Genomic DNA, 14,943 nt, shown 5'->3' on the forward strand with positions numbered 1-14,943 from the left:
TAACTTGAGAACAATAAGTTTTGGAGTACCCCAAGGTAGTGTTTTAGGTCCATTACTTTATCTGCTGTACACCTACGATATACCAGTATTAAACACAACCCCAAGCGCTACGTTTGCTAATAATATAAATATATTAGCAGTTGATGATGAAATCGAAGCAAAAGGAAACAAAAGGCGAGGAAATGGTCGCTGATGTGATTACAGTATTTGCACAGAAGCATGAAAATATACTTCATAACTATGAAAACGTCATCATCATCATCATCATCATCATCATCATCAATGGTGCTACAGCCATATGAAAGAGCCTCGACCTTCCCAAGTCTATTACGCCAGTCAGTCCTATCCATTGCCAACCGTTGCCAGTTTGCTGCGCCTATTTTTCTTCCATCCTCATATACACCATCCTTCCATCTAAGTTTTGGCCTACCCCTATTTCTACTTCCCACAGGTTGTGACATAAGGATTCTTACTAGGAGGGTTGTTATGCTGTGATCTTAAAAGATGTCCTGTCCATCTTAGTCTTCCTATTCTTATAAGAGATACTACGTCTTTACCACCAAATATATGTTTATATCTGTGGTATACCTCGTAGTTGTACCTCCTCCTACAAATACCATTTTCACAGATGCCACCGAATATTCCTCTCAGGATCCTTCGTTCAAATATAAGCAGAAGGTTTTCATCTGCCTTGGAGATGGTCCATGTCTCCAATCCATATGTCAACACTGGTTGTATAAGGGTTTTGTATATGGTTATTTTTGTTTTTTGACTTAAGTTTCTGCTTCTCATATATGTCTCGTCAGTCCAAAATAGCATTTGTTTGCTAGGATTATCATTCGCTTGATTTCTTCCGTCATGACGTTGTCCTTGGTGATCAGGGAGCCCAAGTATGTGAATTTGTGTAAACTATGCAAATGTAGGGGCTATTAAACTCCTGAATCAGCCTAGAATAGTGAGAAGACTCAAAAAAACTAAACCTGTCGAGTTAGTGCAAAACTGTTTGTATTAGTGCAAATAGTTTGAAGACCTGCTATGTTTAAGCAGTTAAAAAAAATGAGGAATACCATTGAGGAGAATTCAACAAACATTCGTTTTAAGATTGTTAATAGAGAAAATTTGCTCGTTAGTCTAATATTTTGTGACTTGTTGTAACAAAGGCACAGCTTAGGTATGTTTTTAAATAAAAAATTAAAATTAAAATTAAAGCACATACAAACCAATATTTTTCATTTCAGCAACTTGTATTAAAAAACCAATTTATCATTATATTATTTTACTTTGCAGATATTTTATCAAGTTTTAAATCTATGACCAGCAAACAGCTACCGGATATTGTACGATTAACTAATATTTCTGGTTACGAACAAAGATGCAACGATATAGTGTATTGCAGACCTCAAAATGTTACCGAAAACTCAAGTCTCTGTGTATTCTTCGGCGGAGATGTTCAGGTAATGAATTTTCTTCAAAATATTATAACAGTAAGCGCCATCCTACTAGATACATAAGAACATTGAGCTATTACAGTCCTGGACCCTTCACTTGTTTATTTCTTTGTGGCATTTATGTAATTTATTATTCTAAATGGGAAATAAGCCACAATATAACTTAAAACTGATTTTATTGACGTTCACATCGGACGTCGTTATCAAAATACAAAATATTACTAATGGTCCAAGTAATGAAGCTTGAAATAGAGCGAAACCTCGCAATTTTTACAGAATGGATCGATTTGCTTGACAATTTGAGAATAATTAGTGGATAGTCCAAGGATCAAAATCTATATGATGCCGAAAGGCGCTTTTACCATGGGGGTGGTTGCCACCCCATCTCGGGGGTTGAAATTTTTTATTATGATTCGACCACAAAAGTTGGTAAAAACATTCATTCTAAGCAAAAAACGTTCTATACATTTTTTTGACAAAATTAATAGTTTTCGATTTATTCGCTATCGAAAGTGTTAGTTTTATATCGAAAAAATCAATGTTTTTAATAAGTTTTCTGCTAATAACTCCAAACGTTTTGGTTTTATCAAAACGGCTTTAAGTAACGTTTACACGTATCCAGTAACTGGCGCCAGTCTCACTGGAATGCGAGTGCTTGACTAAGACAGCGCTGGATAGGTTCGTTTACACGTATCCAGTAACTGGCGCCAATCTCACTGGCACTCTTATTAAAACTCCTAATACGGCCACTGAAACCACAGGTACGACAGCGCCAGCGACTGGAACGCTGTGTTTACACGTGCCTACAACCACTGGCACGGGGTTAGAGGGGACGCGGACGAGTGCCACTGGCACGAAAAATAGACCAGCCTTCTATTCGAGACAGCGCTGGCAGACAGCGCTGGACTGGAACAAAAAAGCGTTTACATAATGCCAGCACTGTCGTTCCAGTGCGACTGGCGCCAGTTACTGGATACATGTAAACGCGCCATTCTTAACAAAAATGTACCTTTTAAAACAATGAACAAAACCGTTTTTTAGATTTCTTTAAGACCAATAGTTTAAGACCAATACTTTATTATACGTTAGCTCTTCTTTGTCAAATGCTAAATATTGTAGTTTCAAAGTCAAAAGACGGGAAAACTATACATTTTTCGAGGATAACTTGTTCAAACTAATTTGAAGTATTTAAAAATATCTTTTTCCAGCAATAATAAAAAAGTCTCTAACTCAAAAATTAAGTGACTTATAATGAAAAGAATGTCAGTCCCTATTTTTTTCAGTGAAAAAGTGATGGGAAGCAACCTCCTAGTCACCACCCTAATTAAAATTAGTCATTGACCTTATTTGATCTTCTTTATTTATGTATTATTAAGAGGTTCTAGAAGTTTGAACGGCTTAAAATTATCAGTTTTTAAAAAAATTGAGTTAAAAGCGAATAACGAATTTGTGTAGTTTGGAAAAAAATGGCCTTTTCTTCAGAATAGGAAGATTAGCATCAGAGATACGAAAAAATGTTTAAATATGAAATTATAGTTTATTTAATTCCTAAGAACCTGGTATGCAAAAATTTTTTCTACGGCAAAAATTGAGTGAGCTATTGACAATTAAAACTTGTAATAACGTGCAAAAACCACCTTTACCAATCCTTTCAAAGTCACCTCTTTTTGCGACTGAGGATTTTAGAAAGACTTAGTATTAATACGCTTATAGATCTTGTAAAAACCTACAAAATTCTTTTTTACCAAACTTTCTGAGATAAAAAATGAAAAAGTTGCGGTTAAAAAATCAATATATTTTTGAAAAAAAAAAAGGAGAAATCCAATTAGAAGCATAATAATGTAAGTTAGCGGTGCTTTTAGCCATTGGCCTTATTTATTCGTCTTTATTTATGTATTATTAATAGATTCTAGAAGCATGACTGGCTTAGAATGATTAGTTTTTAATAAACTGGACTTAAAAGCGAATCACGAATTTTTGTAGTTTGGTAAAAAATGCAATTTTCTTCAGAATAGAAAGATTAGCATCAGAGATCCGAAAAATGTTTAAATACGAAATTGTAGGTTATTTAATTCCCAAGAATTTGGTTTGAAAAAAATTTTACTACGGCAAAAATTGAGTGAATCGTAAATGAGTATTATCGAAAAACATTGATTATTTCAATATAAAACTTTCGATAAAACACTTTCGATAGCGAATAAGTCGAAAACTATTAATTTTATCAAAAAAATGTATAGAACATTTTTTGCTTAGAAACAATGATTTTGTCAACTTTCGCAGTCAAAATATAATAAAAAATTTCCACCCCAGAGATGGGGTGTCAACCACCCCCATGGTAAAAGCGCATTTCAGCATAATATAGATTTTGATCCTTGGACTATCCACAGTATCCACTACTTATTCTCAAGTCTTCAAGCAAATCGATCCATTCTGTAAAAATTGCGAGGTCAAAAGCTTCGGTTTCTGGACTATAAATTAAACAAAAATGTTGTTCCTTAGTAAAAAATTTCTTCTAATAATAATTTAATTTAATCCGACTCATTCATGTCGGCAATTCAGACATATTATACATTTTAAAGTAGAAGACTTTAAAATGATATTGCCAATATTTATGAGTTGCGTTCCTGGGACGACTTTGTTGAAAGATAGTTCGTTCGATTACATGAAATCAACTTTAACTCAAGAATATCCGTCACAAAAAAATCATATCATGTGATTTGTCTTTTAAAGGACAACCACATGCAATGGTGACAGTAACATTCTCGTGTTAGTGGTTCCATAGTAAATCACGAGGAAAAGTAATTCCGAGTTCCAACATCGAAAAGATTATAATACCCATGATCCGCATGGTCGTCCCATAGACTTAAATAATGATAGACGGAGTGTCATTCAGAGCGAAGTGACGACATCATCTTTTTTCTTTGGATCAGTGCTGTTTCACTCTTACGCATAGTAAAGCTGCGACAGGAGTCCTCCCCTTCCGTGCCTATACTCACACTGAATGTCATCATATATTCTCGATACAATGTGCTAGAAAGAGATACCGCAAACCAGTCGAAGAGAACTACGAGTGCCTAGTAAAGTCACATTGTTTTGAGCCTTTCGACTCTCAGAACTTCAAGAGATATCGTTGACACCTTTGACTAGAAAGGATACGGCCTTAGAGGTGTTCGATTGGATCAAGATTGGATCGAATGGAACAGAAAAACTTAGAACGGAATACGAGGAAAACATCAATACCATATATTAAGGGACTATCCGAGAAACTTAAAACAATAGGAAATACATTCAACACTTCAACAACATTCAAGACAACAAACTAATTGAGATCTATTTTGTCTAAAACTAAACCTAACAATGAACAGGAAAGAACAAAGAATTGTATTTATAAAATACCTTGTGAATGCGAACAATTTTATTTAGGTGAAACATCAATACCATTAAACGTTAGAGTAAGTGAACATCAGTCTTATATTAAAAATAGAGAATTTGATAGATCTCAAATATGTAAACACGCATGGGACAATGAACATAGAGTTCAGTGGAAAGATTCAAGTATAGTCCTGAAAGAAACAGATAGTAAAAAGAGAAACATTAAAGAAGCGGCTCTAATTATGCTAAATGAAACTAATTGTGTTGCAAATTCCTCTGTAGAATGCAGTAGGATGTGGTTACTCATACTAAAAGAGGAAGTCAATAAAAAGAAAATACCACGATTAGTAAGTCAATAACATATGGAGGATAGTACATAATTTATAACTTTAAAACTTAAAAAGGGGGTAAACCCTGTAGTTGGCTGTATACCTTCAATATAACAACGTGGAATGAAGTAAACACTTCTGTTGTATGTAGGCATATGAATTTATTAAAAAATCCTTAAAATTTATCCACGAGGGAGTGGAAGTACAAACCGTTTTCGGTCAGACTGCCCATTATCACGTTGTTACATAATTTATATTTTAGTATTATTTATATATCTATGTATTATTAATATTATTTATAATTTAAAATAACATACATATATAAAATCAGAGTTTGGTGTTAGTTTTGAGAGTAATCTGAATGTAAGAACAAATACTTACAATGTCGGGATAGTATCATGAGGTTTTTTCCTGGTTTTCTCTCGTGATTTACTATGAAATCACTAACACGATAATTTTACTGTCATCATTGCATGTGGTTGTCTTTTTAAAATCAAATCACATGCTTTGATTTTTTGTGACGGATATTCTTGAGTTAAAGTTGATTTTATATAATCGAATGAACTATCTTTCAATAAAGTCGTCCCAGGAACGCAACTCATAAATATTGCCAAAATCATTTTAAAGTCTTCTACATTTAAAATGTATAATATGTCTGAATTGCCAATACGAATGAATTTACTAAGCAACAACATTTTTGTTTAATTTAGTAATATTTTGTATTTTGATAACGACGTCCGATGTAGACGCCAAAAAAATCAGTTTTTAAGTTAAATTGTGGCTTATTTCCCATTTAGAATAATAAAGTAGCTGGAAAACATTAGTATCCGTAATTGTGAAGTCGAAGAATGCTGGAATGACCGAACGAAATCAAAAGTTGCATCCAAAAAGATAAGGAGGAATCCATAGGAAAAGGCAAATAAACACCAATGCAACAGGCAACAATAAACCTTGGTTTTACCAAGAATAACTTCTAAGAAGAACCAAAAAGAAAAAGCTTTTTGTCATGCAAAAGTGCTAGAAGATGCATACAAATCAGGAAAAAAACAGTAAATTAATTTTTACACACAAAGAGAATCCTAGCTGAGATGTTAGAAAATTTTTTCAGAGTATGTACGTAGCAGAATTGAACAGACAATGGCAACATTTAGGTATCTAAGAACTCTGCTTAGCAACAATAGTATGAATTTAACGGTACTGTAACGTTTTTTAAAGGAGGATATTCCGAATAAGGAGAGATGGAGAACCGCTGCAAATAGTGAAGCGCAGGAAACCAGCCTAACTCAGTGTCTCAGTGTGTGTAAAATGTAGATTCTATTTTTTACAACACAAATTGTTTCGGTCTTTAGTGTACAATAGCCTTACTATGTAACTGTAATATTATTTTTAGGACTTCACAGAAAACATGCTCAGTCACAGAGATAATAAAAATTATGTGCAGTGGAATTTGGAAAATACAGCTAAAATCTTACAGCACAGATTTCTTAATAGTCATATTGTTGTGATACGTCCAGTCAGGTAAGAAGTTTCAAGCTTTAAGCGCTTAAACAAAAAATTATTGTAGTTAACCATTAAATACTCTGCTGCACAGTGGTTCCAAATGCTGAAAACGTGCTCATGAGGTAAAATAAAAAGTTTACTATTTAGGGATTTTCATGTTTTAGAGTTATTTTCTCATACTATCGTAGGGTCGTAATACACATGTATAAGTATTAGACGGGAGCTATTCTTATTCATAACTTCGGGACAAGTGAGCCATGTACGACCTTATTTTGGCCGGCAGTGAAAGTTAAAAATAACGCGTATATTGAAAACGCTGTAAAACGTTTTGTAGTTTATTAATAATTGTATTGCTGTAAAGCAGATTCTTTTTTCTCAAGTATAATGTGAGATAGCAGTTGACTAAAGATTTGATAACAATAAATGCGTAAAACTTGTTAATGAATAAACAGTAAAAATATACTTGAAATAATCAAAATTTCGTAAAAATACATTCAAAAAGTACATAATTCTGCGTTTAAGGATTATTAATCACAAAATGTACAATCACAAAATTGGTTTAGCTACCTTTGCATTGATGGCAGTTGTTTGAATACAAAAGTGTGAAATGATGCATATTACATGATTCTGGCGATTGTTGTGTATGTATGGGCGGTTGTACATAGGTAAGAGGTTCTGAATATTGTACTTCAAAATGAAAATGTATTGGTAATCAGCAATTTCAAAAGTACCTTATAATAAAAAATTTCAAAAAAATATGCGTTTAAAATAAAATGATCGAATTTCTTTCGGCCATATTGAATCCGCCATTTTGTTTTTCAAAAAAATAATGTTAGATTTGTACTCAACGAACTTAAACTACCTACCAAATTTTACAAAAAAAGAATGTGTGTGTACTTTGTACGCACGTAAGAAGTTATACTTCTATTATAATATGATTTCAACGAAATCAATATACTTTAAACAGTTTATTTATATTTTATTTAAATATTAAACTAATTTTAATACTTACTACTTTCCAAAAATTTTTATTAAAACTATACCAAAAATTAAAATAATAAAACACACGCAAACACATTGAAAAATGAAACAAAGAAATGATTTCTGAACAATAATTGTTGAGAAAATTTTTAACTAAATACGTATTTTCTGAAAAAAAAATAAATATACCTACAATCATAAAATGTATAAAACAATAAAAAAAATAAAAATTTTGCCTTGGGAATTGAACCTGCGTCTATCAGGTTATTAGATTATTTTGAACTCGCCCCACGCAGAATTTAACTACCGAGATATGTGAATGAACTGGGAAGATATAGCATATAAACGTTTTAAAAATTTTTTTGACAGTTGCTTATTCTCTTAGTTTCATCAAATAAGTTTGATTCTTGTGGAATTAAAATACGACAAAATATCAAATTATGTAAATCAAAGCATTAATACCTACCTACTAGCTAGATAGGTACATTTTCCAAATAGGTACGTAATATGTAATTTTTTATTACAATACTGAAACATTTACAATAAGGTACGTACCTGTTGCTTTTAAAAACTATTTAAAAAGTCAATTATACACTTGCAAGTCTCTGTCCTCACAACAATAAAAACTAATATACACAACATTTGTTTATCCATAACTCCATATTATTGAACAATTTTGACAGATGATTTTAACACCCAATCAGATCCCGTATAACATTTGAGCGACTAATACCATACGTGACCATACTGTCGGTGTGCGCATGCGCCCGGCAAAATAAAAATTCACCCTCGTGCCTAAAGAAGTATAACTTCAAAAATTTTGCGTTTTGATTGGTATATTCACTTTCTTTCCGCCATGTTAAATTTGGATTTGCCATTTTGTGTTTCAAAAAAAAAAAATAAATAATGTCAGATTTGTAATCAGAGATGCCAAAAACCTTGAGTACAAAAGTAATTCCGAAGTGTATGAACAATATACGCTTTTAAAGATTCTTGACCATCTTTTCGGCATTTGGAACCACAGTGTGCTGTGAGGAATGATATTAAATCAGCTTATCGATAACAAAACAAAATTTAAGAAGGCCATGTCACTTAAGGAAACCAGGCCACACCAGCCACTTTTTTTTTGAGAATGGGTTTCCATGCAAATGGCAGTCTTTGGGTATCATATATTGTGTTTAAAATTTGTGGATGTTTTTCAAATTCTATTACTTCCTTGATTACACGTTTTATCCTATTCTCAATGTTATCATCTTGTAATATATATCATGGTTGTTTTATTTAAGTTTATTTTATTTACTGTGTTTATGACATGTTGTGCTGGAGATGAAGTCTTTTTGAACCTGTATTCTTCTATTGGTCTGTCCGATGTACGATCTGTTTCAGTCCTCGCAAGGTACCTATTTCCTTGATTTTCTAATGCAATTTTTGTTTTTGCAGATGGTAATATGGTTGTAAATTATTGGTAATATGTAATATTGTAAAAACACAAACAAAAATGCTAGGTCTGGAAATTAACACAGAAAAAACAAAAATATAATGATTCAGACGAGAAGAAATATAGTCCCACAAAAAATTATACATGAAGATGACATTGAAACGGTTGGAAAGTTTACATACCTGGGAGTAGAAATATATGCCGACGGATCAGAAAACGGAGAAATACGGAAGAGAATAACGCAGGTACCTACACAGAGCTTATTTTGCCCTCTCCCGTATATTTCGGTCTAAAAGTGTCCACCGAAATACAAAGATGAGAATCTATAAAATCTTAATTCGACCAATAACATGCTATGGCAGTGAAGCCTGGGTTCTGAAAGAAACATCCAAAAACAAACTCGACACATTCGACAGGAAAGTACTTAGGAGAATACTAGGACCTGTGAGGGAAAACGGAATCTTCAGAAGTCGATACAACAACGAGCTTTATCAACTTTATATATAAGGAAACGCCCCTGTCAGACTTCATTAGAATACAAATATTGCAATGGGCCGGACATGTGATAAGAATGGGAGAGGATAGGCTACCAAAACGAGCACTGAATGCTAGAATGCAAGGAAAGAGACCGGTTGGGAAGCCACGAAAGCGCTGGGAAGACACAATAAACAGCGACGCACAAGCCCTTTTAGGAGTCCGTGTATGGAGAAGAGCAGCCACAGACAGGCAAGGGTGGAGGCAAAAAATAAAGGAGGCCAAGGCTCAATTTGGGCTGTAGTGCCGTAGAAGAAGAAGAGAATATGGTTGAGATTTTATTGTTGGTGTTAAATATCTATTTTATTTTTCCTCAGAACTATGCTGATTTTATCTGTAGTACCCTTTATATAGGCAGGATAGTTTTACCAATTGGTATTTCTTCTACTCTGTTTCTGGTATTATTACTGAATCTCTGTGCCTTTTCAATTATATACGTGGAGAAGCCATTTTTTCTTAAAGCCGTTTTAACTTTGTACATTTCCTCAACCTCATGGTCCTCATCTTAGTCCAGGGTAATAAGGATTTTCTCGGGACACTCAAAGATCCAGGTAGCTGACTACTTTTTTAGTTATTGTAGACCTATAGGAAGAAAACCTACCTGTTTCTTGCCTAGAGTTCGCGTCGGTTTTTTAATTATTAATAATTTAGTGCAAAAATCGCGATTTTTTGCACTCCATTCAAAAACTAAATAGTTGACATAAAATTACAAAATTCAGTTTTTTAGAACATTGAAAAACCTTCAAAATGCCGATTTTTGAAAGTTAACAAGTTAATTTGTTGCTACGCAAACTGCAAAATAAGTGAAAATCGTTATTTGTTAATAACTTTTACTAAAACTACCTTAGAACTTTAGTGTTTCACCCAAAGTTGGATATTGGGGTACTTAACAAACCGTCGAAATTTGAGACTGATCCATTAATTAGTTTAAGCTATTTGTTTATCCCAGAGACCTTTATTTTGCAATAAGGTAAGACAGAAAATAATGAAGATAGAGCAATTCTGAGTATGCCAAATGAAAGTAGAAGAGTGATAGTATCAAAATGTATTAAAAAAAGATAAAAAAATGATTAACATAGTCAAAAATCCTAATGCCAAATTTTTAAAATTTTGTAGTTTATAAACATTTAGAATAACTTTAAAAATGTTGTCCGAAGAGACAATCTTTTTATATATTCGAAAAGATAGTATTTTAACACGAATTTTCAAACAAAAAAATTTAGCCTGGGCTCATTTGGGACAAAGTTAGCCATATGTTTTTTTTAATTCACAGCTAATTTGTTTATAATAATTAAGGAATCTCATTAATGCCATTTTAAAGAAGGGGATTTGTATTTTTTCTTAAAAAATTTGCACAAACGTTATACCTTCACAGCACCCTCTACGATTTTTCAAAAATATAGTGCAAACGATTACTAGGAGGAACCTACAAATCCAGCGAGTTAAAATACCGAAAAAGCAATTTCAAACGAATATAATTTGCTGTATCTCCGGATCAACTCAATGGGTTTTGATCTTTCTTTTTTTAATTATGTAATTCTTAATTTAATTAATATGCAATTTGTTTATAAATTTATTAATTAATAAACGGTATAATTTGTTTAAACAATTCTTGAAAAAATATTTTTTTTACAAAAATCTATTTTTTTAATCATAGTATCATTAATGATCACAGAAAAGTTAATCTACACTTTAATAAATAAATGATTTTTATTAGATCATTATTTATTGAAGATAATTTATTTATTAAAGTATACCTTAACTTTTTCTGTGATTAATAGGGATAGTATGATTAAAATCATGGATTTTTGGGACAAAATTATTTTTTCAAAAATTGTGTAAACAAATTAGACTGTTTATTAATTAATAAATGTCTAGACAAATTACATATTTGTAATGTACAGAAAAATTACATACAAATTAAAAAAAGAACGATCAAAATATATTCAGTAGATCCCAAGATATAGAAAATGATAGTAGTTTTAAGTTGCTTTTTTTAGTTTTTGAACTCGTGCATTTGTCGGCTCCCAGCTCCCCCTTCACTTACCACGACTAGTCACCAGTTAAACTACATTTTTAAAAATTCGTGTAAAATACCAGCTTTTGTAATATGTAAAATGACTTTTTTTACAGATAATATTTTTAAAGCTATTCTACATGTTTTTAAACTACAAAATTTCACAAATTTGGCATTAGGATTTTTTGACTAATTAGATAATTTTTTTATCGTTTTTTAGTACATTTTGATAGTATCAGTTTTCTACTTTCATTTGGCATACTCAGAATTGCCCTATCTTCATTATTTTCTGTCTTATGTTATTGCAAAATAAAGGTCTGTGGGATAAACAATTAGAATAACTCTTAAACTAACTAATGGATCGGTCTTAAATTTTAAGGGGTTTGTTAAGTACCCCAATACCCAACTTTGGGTGAAACTCTAAAGTTCTAAGGTAGTTTTAGTAAAAGTTATTAACAAATAACGATTTTCACTTATTTTGCAGTTTGCGTAGCAACAAATTAACTTTTTAACTTTCAAAAATCGGCATTTTGAAGGTTTTTTAATGTTCTAAAAAATTAAATTTTGTAATTTTATGTCAACTATTTAGCTTTTGAAAGGGGTGCAAAAAATCGAAAAAATCGCGATTTTTGCACTAAACTGTTAATAATTAAAAAACGGACGCGAACTCTAGGCAGGAAACAGGTAGGTTTTCATCCTATAGGTATACAATAACTAAAAAAGTAGTCAGCTACCTGGATCTGGATATTTGAGTGTCCCGAACATGGTCTATTTCTAGCTTATTACCCTGGTCTATCTGTCAGTTTTTCAGATCTTTTGTTATTCGGTATCTTCGGATATCTGTCGGTATGAGTTGGTTTTTCCATATTATCATCTGCAAAAACAAAAAGTGCATTGGAACATCAAGTAGTTTACAAGATATCTTGAGGGCTCCGACAAATCGTACATTGGACAAACCAGTCGAAGAATACAGGTTAGACGAGAAGAACATCTAAATGCTATCAAAAGAAATAATAGATAAAAATGAACAGAATAGATAATTTTTCTTTGTTAAGAGGGCTTTACCACAGAGTAAAAGACCTCGTGTGATCATTTCACAACAGGATCAAAAATATGGATCAACTAAGAAGAAACAATTTTTATCAAAAATGAATAACCTTTTCAATTTCAGAAGAAGGTTTCCATTGTTTTCAGTGTGGTGGGATGTATAGTAACATTATGTTGTTTTATGTGCCATTAGAGTAAAAACTTATGTCTTCAACAATTTTTAATTTAATATTTGGGTACTTATTTGAGTCCAAAGATTTGTTTTTAAGGTAACTGTCTTTTTTAGAATGGAGTACAAGACATTTAGCTGCTATGAAAACTTCTTACCGTGTTTTGCGTGTGGCGTACCAAACCATTGCCCTATGAATTTTAGCCTGAAGCATTTAGAATTGCTGCTGCTTAATATATCAAGAAAATTACAAACGATGACTGATGAAGAACTAAGACATGATGAAGAAGTTTCTAAGAACGGACTAGTAGGTAATTTTTATAAATCATGTGCATTACGAATTGATAGTCTTTATAGCCCAGTCGTGATACCATTTGACCTTGCATTAGGAGCTGCCCCAAATTTTATTTTTCTAATCTTTAGGGGGGTCAATAGTACTATAAATTTAAAATCTCGACTGAATTTGACTGTTGCGTTAGCCGCCATCTTGATTTTAAACGAGAACCGTTTTTGCTCAATATCTCCGCCATTTTCAACTTTTCGACAAAAAATATACAAACTGAAATTGTTGAAAATGCGATTTTCTATCATTTCGTTTATTATAATTTTTTTCGTGCGGTCCATATTTTCCGAGTTATGGGGAAAAACAGTGACAGTTAAAGCATAATTATTGATTTATTGAATTATCTCGTTTATTGTTACCTTTACAACAAATTTTAACCTATACGAAAATGAAGAGAATTAAATTTTGTACAATTTTGATCTCTTTCATTTTTTTGATAAAATCAATATTTAAGGTAGTACGTATGCGGTAAAGGCGCGAGCGTAAGACCCGATTGATTTTAAAGCAATTGTTTTTGTTCAATATCTTCCCTATTTTCAGCTTTTCGACAAAAAGTGTAAGAACTGAAATTGTTGCAATTACGATTTACTACAATTTTTCGAGAAAACCAGTGGCGGGTCTAAGGGGGGGGATGGGAAAATTTCCCCAACGGGGTCCAAAATTAAAAAAAAAATGTTAAATATTAAAATATGTTAGCTGACATGAAACTTAATTATCGACAGATACATTCAACCAATAAAACTCGTTAGTTAATAAAATTAAGTGAACCTAATGCATATAAGTTATTATTGATGTCTTTTATGTACTTAGTTTGGTTGGTGTTTCATTGGAAGTTTCAAAAATTGTATAAAATATAATTCTCTTTATTTTTGTTTATGTACAATTATGTCGTAAAGTTAATAATAAATGAGACAATTCAATAATTATGCTTCCCTCCGCTTCCACTATTTTCCTCCTTAACTCGGAGAATATTGATCGCATAAAAAATTGTTGAAAATATATTGTAGGAAATTGCGTTTCCAACAATTTTAATTCCTACTGTTTTTGTCAAAAAGTTGAAAATGGCGGAGATATTAAGCAACAACTGTTCTACTTTAAAATAAATATGGCGGCTAATGCAACCGCGGAATTCAGTCGAGATTTTAAATTTACACTACTATTGATCTCCCCTAAAGGATAGAATTATAAAATTTGGGGCAGCTCGGAAAAAAGATCCAATTCAGTAATTATGCTCCCAGCACCACTTTTTACTATTTTCCCACTTAACTCGGAAAATATCAACCGCATGAAAAAAATTGTCAAAAAGAAATTGTAGGAAATCATATTTGGAACAATTTAAGTTGAAAATGGCGTAGATATTGAACAAAAACAATTGCTACAAAACCAATCAGGTCCTACGCTCGCGCCATTATCGCATACATACTACCTTAAATATTAACTTTAGCAAAAAAATGAAAGAAACACTAAAATTGTGTAGAATTCAATTCTCTCTATTTTTGTATAGGAACATTTTTGTCGTAAAACTAACAATAAACGAGATAATTCAATAATTATGCTCAATTTATATATAATTGTCAATATTTTCCGCTATAACTCGGAAAATATCGATGGCAGGAAAAAATTGTAAAAGTAGAAATGATAGAAAATTATATTTTCAACAATTTTGGTTGTTATACTTTTTGTCGAAAAGTTGAAAATGGCGGAGATATTGAGCAAAAACGGTTCTCGTTTAAACTCAAGATGGCGGCTAACGCACTGGCGGAAT

At 32.0% G+C, this 14,943-nt stretch overlaps 1 protein-coding gene across 2 annotated transcripts in view; it reads left to right on the forward strand.

Moving 5' to 3' along the window:
• The window catches only part of LOC126890667 (mitochondrial protein C2orf69), a 70,417-nt gene that overhangs the window by 25,584 nt on the left and 29,890 nt on the right, over positions 1 to 14,943 (forward strand). For both annotated transcript variants that reach the window (XM_050659788.1, XM_050659790.1), the window contains exons 2-4: positions 1,288 to 1,454; positions 6,540 to 6,667; positions 12,953 to 13,146. In XM_050659788.1, coding sequence (XP_050515745.1) covers positions 1,311 to 1,454; positions 6,540 to 6,667; positions 12,953 to 13,146 — 466 coding nt within the window. In that variant the 5' untranslated portion in view covers positions 1,288 to 1,310. The remainder of the gene's footprint in view (positions 1 to 1,287; positions 1,455 to 6,539; positions 6,668 to 12,952; positions 13,147 to 14,943) is intronic.

The sequence above is a fragment of the Diabrotica virgifera genome, chromosome 8 (genome assembly GCF_917563875.1).
Source record: "Diabrotica virgifera virgifera chromosome 8, PGI_DIABVI_V3a".
In the NCBI taxonomy this organism is placed as follows: Eukaryota; Metazoa; Arthropoda; class Insecta; order Coleoptera; family Chrysomelidae; genus Diabrotica; species Diabrotica virgifera.